Here is a 16,743-nt window from a genome sequence, read left to right on the forward strand (position 1 = left end):
CAGGTAGTACCCCGCCGTCCTCTACACCAGCCGCCCATGAATCACGATGACGTCAAAAAGCCTACGTCTTGGGAGGGTATTCTCCAAGCCTGACCAGGATTGGGTCCGTGACCGGCTCCGGGAGTAATTGTTGAAACACTTTAAGTGTAGACAGTAAACTGGCAAAGTTAGGAGTGGGTGAATCGTTTGGAGGTAAGCTAGACTGCTTAGGAGTTGTCGTTAGCAGTGTAGAAAGCGGTACTCTTCAACCGCCGAAATGATCCAATAACAAAGAGAAAGGAAACACTGCTATCTAAAGAGGCTCTGATGAAGCGCAGGTACACCTGCGCGAAACGTCTGGTGTTTTATGTCTGTTTATGTCTCTCCTTGTGGACGAATAAACTGTACCTGATTGAACAGCACAAGTATTTGGATGGCAGGGTTTCCTTTCTCTTTGCTATTAAAATGTAGCTTGGTGCGGCTGGATCCTTTCTAGACCTAACATCTATGAAATACAAATCCAACCTTTAGTGTGTTATTATATATATTAGTATATACTTATATTATATATAAGTATGTGTGTAATAAATAAATAAATAAATATATTTATGTATAAACACATATATATTAGGTAAAAATCCCCAAATCCGAGATTCCAAAATACACACTTATTCTGAAATCCAAACTTTTTTAAAATAAAATTATCCAAAAATACTATTTCCCTGTCTGTGTCTCTGATTTTTTCCCATTGTGTTCTAAAATGCAAATAATGGTCTGTATTTATTTAAAATACCAAATATGACCTTTCTGATTATAGTATTGTATTATCATTATGTAGGTACTATGTATACAAAAGTATTTAAAATTATATAAAACAACCTTTAGCTTACATGTATAAAACTGTATTATAATATGTAAATATTGCCTAAATTACATAAGATATTTTTGTTTTCAAAACCTTTTGCAGTCCCAAGCAATTATATATATATATATATATATATATATATATATAAATAGTACAAAAGTCTTAGGTACAGTCTCCCCAAAAGAGTTCAAGATGTGCTTAGTGCAAAGGGAGGTCACACTAAATACTGTACTGACTTTTGCCTGAAGAAGCCATATGGGTGGTCATTAAAACTTTGCTAAAACAACAAATCTAATGGTGGTCTAAGACTTTTGCACAGTACTACAACCTAAATTAGTAAAGATCACTGACATTACAGGATGTTAACGTGAAAAAGAAACGAAATAAACGCAGGAAAGAAGAATTTATAATGATCACAGGAAGTATGATAAACAAATCATGCTTTTGCGTAAAAATTGTGTTATTCTAACATTTTATAATGTCATCTCAAAGGGTTTAATGTCCCTTTAACCTGTTTCATACTTAGAATTGCAGTGACTGGGGTGCCAACTTCACATACCTTACCTTGACTACACAACTCTTCTGCCAGCTCACTCCCTTGACCTTCAACCTACTTATATCACACACCTTTAATATCCACTTTCACCTTTTTGCATATTTGGCAATGTATTTGGGAAACGTTCCTCTATGTTATAATAGAGGATATTTTGTCCACACCCCTGTGTTTTTAATTCTGTAAATTTAGACTAGCCGATACAAATGCTCATGAACTCATATAAGTTTGTCTAATAGACCTCTGGATATAGTCAATATAACCTGCACTTTAACCCCTTAAGGACACAGCTTCAGTTTGCTCAATTGTTTCATGACGGAATAATTCAGTCATTGGTCCTTAAGGGGTTAAAAGGACGTGCTAGTGCAAAAATAAAATGACCTGATGTGTTAGAACATTTTATTATAGTTTTAATTATCGCCATATCTATCTACTAAAGTCTTACAGCAGCTACACAGCTTAGTTCTGAGCAAGGCATTGCTGGTGATTTGTGGGTATATTTGTATGACTCCTAATTAGCTCATCTGCCATGGCTTACTCAGGAATGGCAATGTACTGCGGCTCCTGAGCCAACATTAACTATGTGTTTAATCCATTTGCATATATTAAATAAACAGGATATTTAATTTTTACAGTACCATGACTCTTTACCGAGTAATATCTAAGCTTGAAAATAGATAATACTTATACTTAAAATAAAAGTTTTAAGTCAATTATGTCTGTCATACACAGTCCATAGACACCCCTACTAAATTATTAGGTTCAGGTGTTTCAGCCACACCCATTCTGGAGCTGCTGAATTATGTAGTGTGTAAAAATCTCTAGAGAGTTCCAAACTGCCTCTGGAACAACATCAGCACAAGAACTGTGCATCAGGAGCTTCATGGAATGGGTTTCCATAGCTAAGCAGCTGCAATTAAGCTTCACATCAACATGTGTAATGCATTGTGTTGGCGAGAGTGGTGTAAAGCACACTACTACTGGACTCTGGAGCAATCGTAATGTGTTCTCTGGGAGTCATGAATTGCGCTTCATTGTCTGGCAATTTGATACAAGAATCTGGGTATGGTGGATGGCAGATGAATGCTACCTACCAGAATGCATAGTCCCCACTGAAGTGTGATTTAGGAGGGATAATGGTCTGGGGCTTTCAGGGTTAGGCCCCAGAGAAGGGTAATATTAATGCTTCAGCATACAAAGACATGTGGCAACAGTTTGGGGGAGGCCCTTTCCTGTTCCAGCATGACTGTGCCCCTCTCCATAAAGTGAGGTCCATAAAGACATGGTTTGAAAAAATTTTGGTGTGGAGGAACTCAAGTGGCCTACACAGAACTCAGACCTCAACCCCACTGAACATCTTTGGGATGAAATGGAATGCCGACTGAGAGACAGGCCTTCTCATCCAATATCAGTGCCTAAACTCATAAATGTTCTTTTGACTGAATGGCTCCAAAGTCCCATAAACACACTCCAAAATCTTGTGGAAAGCCTTCCCAGAAGAATGGCGCCTGTTATAGCCGCAAGGGGGGGGGGCAAATCCTTATTAATGCCCATGGTTTTGGAATGGGATGTACAACAAGCTCATTTAGGTGTGATCGCCAAGTGTCCACATACTTTTGACCATATAGAGTGTAACTATGTCGTCTGTCTATTTGTGTAATGTTAACTACAACAATTCCAATCTAAAATCTACAGATAAGTATTAGATACCAAATTAATAGTTTCAAGGACAAGTGCCCCAATTACTAATTTAGCTTATATACTAAATATTATCCTTAAAATTATATTAGTTGACATACATTATAAAAATAACAATATATTTTTATCACAAAGAAAAAAAATCCTTACATTTAGTGATATTACTAGACTATATTATAAAGAACAAACTAAATGTATCTAATATCAGCTTGTGATGCAAACCCTTAACAAATATTATTTCTAAATAATTATAGGCAGGTTAAAAGGAATAGCAATCCTTTCAAAAAAGACATGGAATTTAGTACTTAAAACAATTTATATTCAGATTAAATAATCATTTATTGAATAAGTATATATTTTGTATTTCACATGCGTTTTCCAGGATATCTATAAACTGCAATATAAGTATATCCAATATTTAAACATTCTGTTTGGTGATGATAGATAGATAGATAGATAGATAGATAGATAGATAGATATCCTGGAAAACACATGTGAAATACAAAATATATACTTATTCAATAAATGATTATTTAATGTGAATACAAATTATTTTGAATGCACTGTCTTTTTTTAAAAGATTACTATTCCTTTTAACCTGCCTATAATTATTTAGAAATATTAGTGATATTGTTAGTTCTCCAATAAGCAAAGTTTATTAAGTATGTAAAAATAATTATCTGACTCCTAGGGGAAAAAAAATGTGTGTTCTAATCTCCTGATAACAGCCTAATTTCCCAAGACACTATTCATTAATATGTACAACGTAGCAACATAATGACGCAGCATAAATAGAAACAAGCTCTTGTTTTGTATATTAATTGCCATTTTGGGTGCATTGCTTAAAATCCCATATGGTTAGATAATCCTAATGAATCTAGTTTGCCACTTATAATAATTAACCCCTACATACCAGGGGCAAGTGTTTAAGATTGGAGCAGAGTTCTGATGTAAACACTTGCTTGAAAAACAAAATCACACTATTGATGTCATCACGTGATTTCAAGGCCAGGATCGGATGATGGAGGATTGCCTACGATGCTAGGAACAACCCCAGTTGGATTTCCTATTGACTAAAAGGACGCTAAAAAAGGTAGGACATTCCATGCCACCCTAACAGCATTAACCCCTTCCCATTAGGACTTACCATGCCATCCTAACTGAGCTGGGCTTTAGCGTTGTTAGGCCAGCATGGAACGTCCTAGCCTTTGGCTGTCTGAAGATGTGGTCTGTAGCCGCTTGGTAAAAGGGATCGCGAATTGGAGGGCGTGCCTAGTGTCATAGGCACTCCCCCCTGACCCAATCCCATAATTGAAATCGCACGCTCGCTTGAACGATCGCATGATTTCAATTTTTACTTATATGGTTACATCGGAACTTTGTTCTGGTGTAAACAAATACGTTTTCTCAGAAAGGAGTTAAAGCCGTGAGCTGTTAGGATGGTGTCTATGGGTTAAAGAGACATTGTTGTTTTTCTTTGTAACACCTAAATGATAGTGTTTTATTAATTTTTTGTAATTATGTTTCTGTGGTGCACAAACACACTATTTGGGGGGGTTTTTTATGCTTTTAGGGTGTATCCTTATAATCCAGTGAGCAATATGTCCTTAGCAAAAGTTATCCAAAAAATGTGCATTGCCCCCCGATACGCTCCTTATTAATTTAAATATTTTTAACATAACTTTTTTGCGGAAAAAAAAATACTTATAAATTTTAAGATGTTAAAACAGTGCTCTTTCAAATGCATCATTTATTTTATAAATCTGAAGCACCAGGTTATTTATTTAAAGGTAATTGTCATAAAAAAATATCCTAAATTTGTAAAGGAATATCCTAGATTTTATTTGACACAGAAATGAATGTTTTGCTATCTTGCTTGCTTGTTTATTTGTTTGTTTTGTTTGTTTGTTTCATTTGTTTGTTTGTTTTACGCAATGTAGCATTAAAACCAAAACAAAGAGAAAAAAAATGAGCCGGAAAAGAAGTAAATAATTGTTACAGAGGAAATAACATAAAAACAAGGGACTGGAAAATAGCTGCTTGTGAAAACAGGAATCTTCCAACTGCCGAAGAATATGCCCGATCAGCAAGTAAAAAATGTTTGTAAATTATCCGAAAACAACTAATTTTCTTATCTCTTCTTTTATGTCCAACTTGAAGATCTTAACAAAAGATTATAAAATAAAACAAGTGAAAAATATGGGTAAAATTTTGATAATTTCATTTATAATATAAATATGGCTTCTGGACCATGCAAAAAACGTAGCACTTGGTAGACAGAGCCCAGGATTCTTGCATAAGGATTTAAGCCTCTTGGAAAAGGTTCTCAAGGAGACCAGGATAGCCACATAATCATTAAAACTTCAAGACAAAGGAAGCCTTCACAAATTAAGTTGTAAGCATTCCCAACAGAGTCTAAGGGAATGGCCCCTGATGCCCCTGTTTCTGCGCAAGTCTTCAGGCTCGCCGGAAACAGGCGTTAAGAAGCAGCGGTCTTAAGACTGTTGCTCATTAACATGTCCGCCTGCTCTGAGTCTGCGGACATCAATCCACCTGATCCTATACGATCAGGTTGATTGACACCCCCTGCTAGCGGCCGATTGGCCGCGAATCTGTAGGGGGCGGCATTGCACAAACAGCTCACCAGAACTGTTTGTGCAATGTTAAATGCCGACAGCATTCAGCGATGTCTGGCGGACATGATACACTACAGCGTATCATGTCCGCCAGACATTGGTAAATCGGCCCCTAAGAGCAATTTGAGAGGGAATGGAAAGAGAATGACAAGGTCGTACAATATTTCAAGGAGTGTTGGATACCATGGTTAAGGTGGCGATAAATGAATAACTGATGTCAGAGATATTTTGTCTCTGAGGACTACGGATATTGTTCAGGGAAGGAGGGAAAATCTAACCACCCGGAGTAGGCCATAGCATTATCCCCTAGACTCTCACCCAATGCCCTATGTAAACTGGCCATGCCATAACCCAGGGGATGTACAGAGGGTGATCATGTCTTGCTGCCCTATAGCCTGATCTCTAGATGTGGTCTGTAGTAAGTAGGTTTTATGTATGTGACGCTTTTCATTTTAAATTCTCCACAAATGAGGGAATTATTTATGACAAGTTCTGTTTGTAAATCCAGGTTGGGACATAGTTACATGTGACACCCAGTTACAATTTTATAGTTGTCATTCAACATGTTTTACTAAAAATAAAATAAATATTATTTATATTATTTATTATAAAATAATGTGTTTTTTTTGTTCATAACAGTATGCTGGTACATGTGTGTGTATATATATATATATATATATATATATATATATATATATATATATATATATATATACACACACATACATACATACATACACACACACATACACACACGGCTCAAAATTCCCACTAGTCCACTAGCCATTGGCGAGTGGAAATTTAACAGTGGCGAGTGAAAGCTAGCGAGTTAATGTTGGGCTACTCTACAAATATTATCTAAAGGGATATTATATATCCCTGAAAGGGCAAGGATATGTTATTCCTTTTGGGCTATAAGGACCCCAATTAGTGCTTAGACTGGTACTTCTGAGAGGGTAAACAGTGGCAGAGAGAAATTGGAGAGGAAAAGTGAAAGTGAAGAAAAAGATAGCATTAAGGGCTAGATTTATCAACGCTGAGGCGTACAGGGGCGCGTATACGCACCCCTGTACGCCTCAGCTCGCCTATGGCGGGGCAAAATTACCCGCAGGTAATCAATATTGCACACGAGCGCAATCCCGCCCCCTGCCCGTGCACAGCCAATCACGCGTGGGCAGGAGCTGTCAATCTCCTCTGTCGGACTCGACCGAGGAGATTGAATTTCGTCACAATAGAGGTGGCGTAGATGTTAGGGAAGCAGCGGTCTGGTGACCGCTGCTTGATAAACCCCGGCGAGCAAGTTCTTGAGAGAACTTGCTGCCGTAGGGGCTTAATAAATCTAGCCCTATGAAGGAGTGGAGGGGGAAAAAAAAAAGGAGTTAAGAGACTTGAGAGAGAAGAGAGAAAGAGTGTAAAGAGCACATATGGCCTGAGAGAGAAGGGAGGAAGTAAAAAGAGCGATTGAAGAGAGGAGGGAGTGGAGAAAGAAAGATGAGAGATGATAAATATAAAAAAATGTCCAGGTCTGCTATGACTTCACATTAAAGGGATACTAAATCCAAAAATGTTCTTTAATGATTCAGATACTGTAGAGCAGAGGTCTCCAACCTTTCGGACCTCAGGGACCACTAAACCCCGTGGACCACTAACATGAATTTTTTTTTAAAAGGTACAAACCTCTATAGTGTGTGTGTTTGTGTATATATATATTTTCCATGTGTATCTGCACTCTCAATCCAAAAGTAGTCAGCAACCAGGGTGCTTAGTCAAAATTTCAATAAGTATCCACATGTAAGGACTGCACTCGCTGGATTCAGTTAAATAATAAATGATTTATTCAGTGGTGACGTTTCGGGGTTCGCAGACCGTTGGGTCTGCGAACCCCGAAACGTCACCACTGAATAAATAATTTATTATTTAACTGAATCCAGCGAGTGCAGTCCTTACTTGTGGAGATTATATATATATATATATATATATATATATATATATATATATATATATATATATATATATATATATACACATACATATATATATACATACATATACACACACACACATATGGCAGCACTCACTGGTCCTTTTAAATGTATGTTTTTATTATATATAAAAAACATACATTTAAAAGGCAAGTTGACCTAAGAAGTGCGAGTGCTCTCCAGCTGCCTATATATATATATATATATATACACATACATACACACACATATACGTGTGTGTGTGTATGTATGTGTGTATATATATATATATATATATATATATATATATATATATATATATATATATATATATATATATATATATATATATATATATATACACATACACACACATATATGTACACACATACGCGCACATAACTAGTATAACCATAGCTACATTTACATTATGTATATATTTACAAGAATTCTTTTTTGGAATAAACTAACTGAATGACAGAACTGAGAGAACACTTCCAAATGACAGATGAAGGGTGAGTGCCAACTTTTGAGCTGGAAACAGAGAGGCAGAAAGTGGGAAAAAAAGAATTATGTTTAAAAGGACCACAAGACATCCATGTTACCTCCCCAGTTAGGAAGTATTCAAAACTACTTATGATCATGGACAGACATTGGAGTCATAAATTAAGTTTATATCGGAAATCTCTCAATATGGATGTGAGCTAACCACGACTGATGTTACTGCCAATTACTATAATACTGGTGAGATATGGCTGATCTGCTGGTTGGCAATTACTGGAATTCAGGTGGAATGGCTTTGTGCAACGCAATGTGCGTAGGGAGATCGTAATTTAACTCCTCCTCCGTCAGTTTTCACTAATGTCCAGCTAGGCACTGTATGGAATTGCGGAGCGACGGGGGTGACACCATCAGAAGAGATTAATTCCTGTTTGATGGTGTCACGGACCACCAACATCTTCTCACGGACCACTAGTGGTCCTTGGACCACTGGTTGGCGACCGCTGCTGTAGAACATGCAATTTTAAGCAACTTTCTAATTTACTCCATCATCAATTTTTCTTCGAACTCTTGCTATCTTTATTTAAAAAGCAGGAATGTAAAGCTTAGGAGCCAGCCCATTTTTGGTTCAGAACCTGGGTTACGCTTTCTTATTGGTTGGCTGAATGTAGTCACCAATAAGCAAGCGCTATCCAGGGTGCTGAACCTAAATTGGGCCGGTTACTAAGCTTTACATTCCCGCTTTTTAAATAAAGATAGCAAAAGAACAAAGAAACAATGATTAGAAAGATTATTATTATTCTTTATTTATAAAGCACCGACAGATTCCGCAGCACTGCCCCTGGGTACAAGGATAACAGCACAATAGAGAAACAATACGATAAAAGACAACATTTTTACAGACAAATACAGGGGGAATTGAGGGCCCTATTCCCGTGGGAACTTACAATCTAGATGGGTAGGAGGATGGAAAACAGGAGGTGGGGACTGCAAAGGTGAGAATGATATTAGTGAGGAGATCGAGGGCAACTGTTAGTTAAGCAAAGTTAGTTTGTTAATAAGTCGAGTGATAAGCTTCCCTGAACAAAAAGGTCTTTTGGGAACGTTTAAATGAGGAGAGGTTAGGGGAGAGTCTGACAGCTCGAGGAAGTGCATTCCAGAGGGTTGGTGCCGCACGAGAGAAGTCCTGTAGTCTAGCATGAGAGGAGGTGATGGTAGAGGACGCAAGAAGCAGGTCATTGTTGGATCTTAGGGGACAGGCAGGAGTATATTTGTTGATGAGTGAGGACAGGTAGGGTGGGCAGCATTGGTGAGGGCTTTGTAGGTCAGGGTGAGAATTTTGAATTTAACTCTGTTGTGAATGGGGAGCCAGTGAAGGGACTCACAGAGAGGTGCAGCAGAAACAGAGCGTTGAGAGGTGGATTAGCCTGGCAGATGCATTTAGGATGAATTGGAGGGGAGAGAGGCGGGAGAGAGGGAGGCCAGTTATTAAGTTGTTACAGTAGTCAAGTCAGGAAATTACCAGGGAGTGAATTAGCTGTTTAGTATTTTCAGCACTCAGAAATGGACGAATTTTGGAGATATTGCATAGGTGATTGCGGCAGGATGAAGAGAGCAGTTGGATGTGGGGAATGAAATACAGGTTTAAGTCAAGCGTGACTCCGAGGCAGCGGACTTGGGGTGATGGGGAGATAGTGGTGCCGCCAACAGTGATAGAAAAATTGGAAACTGGAGTGGAGTTAGAGGGGGGAATTAAAAGTAGTTTGGTCTTTATTTTTAGGTGGTGAGAGGTCATCCAGGAGGAAATGCCAGATAAGCATTTGCTGATGTGAGAATTGACAGAAAGAGAGAGTGCAGGGGTGGAAAGGTAGATCTGGGTATCGTCAGCATAGAGGTGATAGCTGAAGCCATAGCTGTTGATAAGTTTACCCAGTGAAGAAGTGTAAATAGAGAAGAGTTGAGGACCCAGGACAGGGAGGATTTTTTGAGGATGGGGCTGACCTTTGCATGTTTGAAGGAGGCAGGGAATGAGCCAGTAGAAAGGTATAGGTTGAATATGTGAGTAAGAGCCGGAGTGAGGATGGGAGACAGAGGAGGAATTAGATGTGAAGGAATAGGGTCAAGTGGGCAGGTAGTGAGGTGTGAGGAAGACAAAAGGGAAGCCACTTCACTCTCAGTGGCTGGGAGGAGGGTGCAGAGGGGGTGACTGGGAGCGGAGTTGGGAGATTGCAGGTTTGTGTTGGGATGTTTCCTCGGATTGCAAGTGTTTTATTGAATGCAGATGAGGGGGGTGATGCAAGTGGGTGGAGGAGAGAGTTGAAAATGGAGAAGAGTCTTTTAGGGTTTTAGGAGTGAGTGGATAAAAGAGAAGAGAAGTAGGTTTGCTTAGCTAAGCGAAGGGCAGAGGTGTAAGAGTAGAGAATGAACTTATAGTGCATGAAATCAGGTTCAGAGCGGGATTTCCTCCAGGCACATTCAGCAGTACGGGAGCATTTTTGTAGGTGACGCGTTTGTTGGGAGTGCCAGGGTTGGAGCTGACGACGTGGGGCTTTGCGAGGTTGGGGCGGAGCAAGAGTGTCAAGTGCAGCAGAGAGAGTATTGTTATAGTGGGTTATGGCAAGGTCAGGGCAGGATATCGTGGAAGTGTGGGGGAGGCGTATTTGAATAAGATTGGAGAGTTGGGGAGCGTCCACAGTGTGCAGATTTCTACTGGTGCGGGGGCGAGAGGGGGAAGTAGGTTTAGCATCTATATTAGGATTAAAGGTGAGCAGATGGTGGTCTGATATGGGAAATGGGTGACCGGCAACATCAGAGAGAGAGCAGAGATAGGAGAATACCAGATCAATCGAGTGTGATGCTTAAAATTGCATGCTCTATCTGAATCATGAAAGGAAAAAAATGGGTTTAGTGTCCCTTTAATGTCAACACTCTCTGCTTCCTCAGTTCAGTTCATCAACTTCCTTTTTCTGTCCAGCTGTTGTCTTCCCCAGAACCCTAGTTGACGTTTCTTACTGCTATGAACTTATTTGTTACTATATTACTGTATCACTAGCATGAGGGGCAATCTGTGTTTAAAACAGATACTTAAATCAAAAAAGTTTTGTGGTATTGTTTAGCTCAATTGCATATCCTTTCCTAGATTGCTCTGCTCTTGTACAAAAACTGGTAGTTCAGGTTTTCTATGGTGGATGTACAGATAGGCTATGTAATGACCTATTGAGTGTGTGTGTAAATATCTATATATGATTCAGATAGTGAATATAATTTTAAACAACTTCCAATTTACTTCTATTATATAAGTTGCTTCATTCTTTTGGTATCCTTTGTTGATAAGCATACCTAGGTAGGTCCAGGAACTGGAAACTAGCTGCGGTTTGGTGCCTGCACATATATGCCTATGTCATTGGCTTACCAATTGTGTTCAGCTAGCTCCCAGTGGTGCATTGCTGATCCTTCAATAAAGGATACCAAGAGAATGAAACAAAATTGATCATTGAAAAAAAATTGGAAAGTTGCTTAAAAACGTATGCTCTATCTGCATCATGAAAGAAAAATGTTGGGTTCATGGAACAAAATTGCAATTAGCGTCCTTCTAATTGCCAAAACAATGGCAAAGCCATGCATATCTGCTGATTCTAAACAAAGGGGAGCCCAGAGAAGCTTTTACAACCAGTTGTCTTATGACTGCAGTAGTTGTGTGTAAATAATTTCAATAAGAAACCCAACATTTGTGAAAAAACATAACAAGTTTTTTAATATGATCGCATTTGGCGATGAAATGGTGGCATGAAATACATCAAAATGGGTTGTCTTCTAATAAATATAAATATATATATATATATATATATATATATATATATATATATATATATATATATATATATATACACACACACACACAAGATATATAGTATATGCACTCTCACCAGCCAAATTCAACTTGCCAGGGTGCTCTACTCAGGTATATAGAATATGCAACAAAATTAAGCACTCTCTGGACTTCGGACATCAGTGACAAACTAAATATTTATTGTGAAGTTTCGGGTCAGAGGAAGGGACGCTTGTTGTCCCGAAACGTCACAATAAATATTTAGTATTTAGTTTGTCACTGATGTCCGAAGTCCATAGAGTGCTTAATTTTGTTGCATATTGTTCTAGGCCCATTTTGACGTATTTCATGCCACCATTTTGCCGCTAAATGCGATCAAATTAAAATTATTTCAACAAAAAAAATTATAAAGGTTTAATTTCCATAAAGTAATGTGCTTCTCTATGTTTGAGCTAGTTTTCTGTTTATCTCTGTCCAAACAACGCTGTGTGTAAACAAAATAAATAACAGTCAAGATACCTTTTTATCTCAAGGTGATATTTTTTTGTCTTATTTGTAGGAGATTTGCATATCCAAAAGGGACTCATTTTTCTTATTTAAATTGTCTTCTGTAGGTGATGTTCTATTTTGTGGGGGATCCAAGTGTAGCCCCATATCAGACATAGAATGATTTAATTTCCTACATGGCATTGTCTCTCCTTGTTAAATAATAATAATAAACAAACATGTTGTTAAAATAATAATGTTGTAAATAAATGAATGTCAATTATATTGTAAGCAAAAAATTATAGAAAACAAGGTTCTTAAGAGGACAGTAAACTCAAAATTAAACTTAATTTGATTGGATAGAGAATGACATTTTAAACAAATTTCAAATTGACTTATTATCAACTTTGCTTAGTTCTCTTGGCATCCTTTGTAGAGGAATAACCCCAGGTGAGCTCAGGATGTCTTAAACCATTTGCAGCAGTGTTTACAACATTATTTATAGCAGTGTTATACATAGTTCCAAACACTGCTGCCATAGACCATGTGCACGCTCCTAAGCTACTATCACCCTGCCTAGCTTTAGTCTTCAACAAAGGATACCAAAAGAACAAAGCAAATTTGATCATAGAATTATATTGAAAAGTTGTTTAAAATTGTATTCTCTGTCTGAATCATGAAAGTTTAACCCCTTAACAACCGAGGATGTGCCAGGCACGTCCTACATTGGATTTCAGTTAATGACCAAGGACGTGCCTGGCACGTCCTCTTGGGTTTCAAGCGCTAGAAGCGATCGCTTCCAGACGCTTTCAGGGTATTGCAGTGATGCATCCTGCAATACCTTTTTTTACCCACCGATGCAGAGAAAGCCACTTTGTGGCCCTCTCTGCATCGGCCAGTGATGGTGCCGATAGTTGGTGGGTGGGAGCTATAGCAGGGAGGCGGCCCATCGCTGGAGGATATCTGGTGCCAAGCGGATGGGAGAGGCGGGAGCGTGCACGGGAGGCGAGAGGGAGCACACGAGCAGGGGGGATCCGCTACACTATGAAACAAATTGTGAAAGGGAAGGAGGGAGAGGGGGGACAGCTAACAGTAACAAGATATTTCAAGGCTTTTTTTAATTTAAAAAAAAAAAAAAAAAGGCTAAAAATCTAACAAACTGGGTAATTATTATTATCGGTTATTTGTAGAGCGCCAACAGATTCCGCATCGCTAAACGGCAGACAGCTGCCAGTACCCAAGATAGCAGCAAACTGTTAGAGGAGGGAGGGTAAGAAAGCTGTTGGGGGATCCTACACTCTAGAATATATACTTTTTTTAAAAAAAGCCTTTTATTTTAGTACTGGCAGACTTTCTGCCAGTACTTAAGATGGCAGTGACAATTGTGGGGTTGGGGAGGGAAAAGAGCTGTTTGAGAGGAGTTAGGGAGGGATCAAGGGGTGGGATGTGTCAGCTGGGAGGCTGATCTCTACACTAATGCTAAAATTAACCCTACAAGCTACCTAATTAACCCCTTCACTGCTGGGCATAATACAAGTGTGGTGTGAAGCGGCATTTAGCAGCCTTCTAATTACCAAAAAGCAATACCAAAGCTATATATGTCTGCTATTTCTGAACAAAGGGAATCCCAGAGAAGCATTTACAACCATTTGTGACATAATTGCACATGCTGTTTGTAAATAATGTCAGTGAGAAACCTAAAGTTTGTGAAAAAGTGAACAATTTTTTTTATTTGATCGCATTTGGCGGTGAAATGGTGGCATGAAATATAACAAAATGTGCCTAGATCAATACTTTGGGTTGTCTACCAAAAATAATATGTAAATGTGAAGGGTTATTCAGGGATTCCTGACAGATATCAGTGTTACGATGTAACTATCGCTAATTTTGAAAAAAATGGTTTGGAAATAGCAAAGTGCTACTTGTACTTATTGCCCTATAACTTGCAAAAAAAGACAAGAACATGTAATCATTGAGTATTTCTAAACTCAGGACAAAATTTAGAAACTATTTAGCATGGGTGTTTTTTTGGTGGTTGTATATGTGTAAAAGATTTTGGGGGTCAAAGTTAGAAAAAGTTTTTTTCCATTTTTTTATCATATTTTATAAATTATTTATAGTAAATTATAAGATATGATGAAAATAATGGTATCTTTAGAAAGTACATTTAATGACGAGAAAAACTTTATATGTGTGGGTACAGTAAATAAGAGGAAAATTACAGCTAAACACAAACACTGCAGAAATGTAAAAATAGCCCTGGTCAAAAACGGTAAGAAAATTGAAAAATGGTCTTGTCACTAAGGGGTTTAAGGGACACTGAACCCAAATATTTTATTTCATGATTCAGATAGAACATGCAATTTTAAACAACTTTCTAATGTACTCCTATTATCACTTTGTCTTCGTTCTCTTGGTATCTTTATTTGAAAAAGCAGGAATGTAAGCTTACGAGCCGGCCCATTTTTGGTTCAGTACTCTGGAAAGTACTTGCTGATTGGTGGCTGCATTTAGCCATAAAAATAAAGATACCAAGAGAATGAATAAAAATTGATAATAGGAGTCAATTAGAAAGTTGCTTAAAGGGACAGTCTACTCCAGAATTTTTATTGTTTAAAAAGATAGATCATCCCTTTATTACCCATTCCCCAGTTTTGCATAACCAAAACTGTTAAATTAATATACATATTACCGCTGTGACTACCTTGTATCTAAGCCTCTGCAGACTGCCCCCTTACCTCAGTGCTTTTGACAGACAGGCAGTTTAGTCAATCAGTGCAGACTCCTAAATAACTCCACGGGAGTGAGCACAATGTTATCTATATGGCACACATGAACTAGTACTGTCTAACTGTGAAAAACTTTCAAAATGCTCTGAGCTGAGAGGCGGTTTTCAACGGTTTAGAAATCAGTTTGAGCCTAGCTAGGTTTAGCTTTTCAAAAATACCACCAAGGAAACAAAGCAAATTTGATGATAAAAGTAAATTGGAAAGTTGCTTAAAATTGCATGCCCTATCTGAATCATGAAAGTAAAATTTTGACTAGACTGTCCCTTTAAAATGTGGGTTCAGTTGACTTTACAGCCTGTTAAGATTTTCATAGGTTTATTGCAGACAACCAATACTATATAATTACATGATTTGGAATGTGGCTTCAATATGTGCCTATAGAGAAATCTGTGTGTACCAATTTAATCCTATTAGTCATTTGGTTTGCAAACCTCAATAAAAAAATATCAGTAAGAAACAGTTTATGCTTAGCTTATAAACAGGTTAATGCATCCCTGCTCAATACAGAATAACATATTTTACACAAAAAAAAGAAATAAAAATACATATTTCACACTCAAAGTCAGTTTATATAATTTCCTATTCACAAAAGGGAGCTACCCAAATATTCTGTTTTCCCTCAAGCACATAATAGCCCCATACGCTGCGCACAGTCAAGCAGATCCAGGTAATACGCAAGTCACTTCCGCACTCCGCAGAGAAGCAAAGGTGACCGCCCCCCTGGGAGAGGAATATCCCATTGACATGCGGAAAACTGACCCACATTGCTGCCAATAACTACCCGAGTCCCAATAAATAACTGCAGTGCAAATATATATGGGAATCCCAGCGAGGTGTATTGGCCCTAAGTGCTGATATTGCCCAATACTATTTAACCCCTTAATTCCCACAGACATATGCAATGCACTGTGTTGCGGTAATCACTAGAAGTCTGGGGGTTAACTGGCCTGTTTCGCTGACTCGTGTGTGGGTGACATATCTTGGGGTGCGATGAGGTGACCTTACCTGCTAATCTGGATGGCGGACGATAAGGGGACCTTGTGCAGTGACATGATGTTCCTTGCGGGGCTGCGGATATTGTAGGTTCAGATGAGGAAAATGACCTGGATGCTGAGACTGAAAGGGGAGGGAGAGATAAGGGAGGGGTCTCAGTGACTGCTCTATACGTCCTGCAGTAAGCGCCAAAATTAAAACATCTCTACAGAATCAGATATGTGTTTAACAAGAGTGAATAAAACATTTCACATGTTTCCCCTGGACCTCATACTTAGCAGTTTATTAGCATATGTTATACATCACTGATGGAGAAATGGGATATGAAAATACAGTAAAAGGGACAGTGTATATTTTTGTATATCAGTTGAAGAGTATTACATGTATTGGAAATTGCTCCTTTGGGGTATTTGTATTTGAATTAGTTGCTTTTGCTCCACCTACTATTGTCAA

General features: G+C 38.2%; 1 protein-coding gene across 1 annotated transcript in view; it reads right to left on the reverse strand.

Moving 5' to 3' along the window:
* The window catches only part of ACOT7 (acyl-CoA thioesterase 7), a 1,060,649-nt gene extending 1,044,229 nt beyond the window's left edge, over positions 1-16,420 (reverse strand). The window contains exon 1 of the mRNA XM_053690394.1: positions 16,303-16,420. Coding sequence (XP_053546369.1) covers positions 16,303-16,349 — 47 coding nt within the window. The 5' untranslated portion in view covers positions 16,350-16,420. The remainder of the gene's footprint in view (positions 1-16,302) is intronic.
* Between the last annotated feature and the right edge of the window lie 323 nt (positions 16,421-16,743).

The sequence above is a fragment of the Bombina bombina genome, chromosome 8 (genome assembly GCF_027579735.1).
Source record: "Bombina bombina isolate aBomBom1 chromosome 8, aBomBom1.pri, whole genome shotgun sequence".
NCBI classification, from domain to species: Eukaryota; Metazoa; Chordata; class Amphibia; order Anura; family Bombinatoridae; genus Bombina; species Bombina bombina.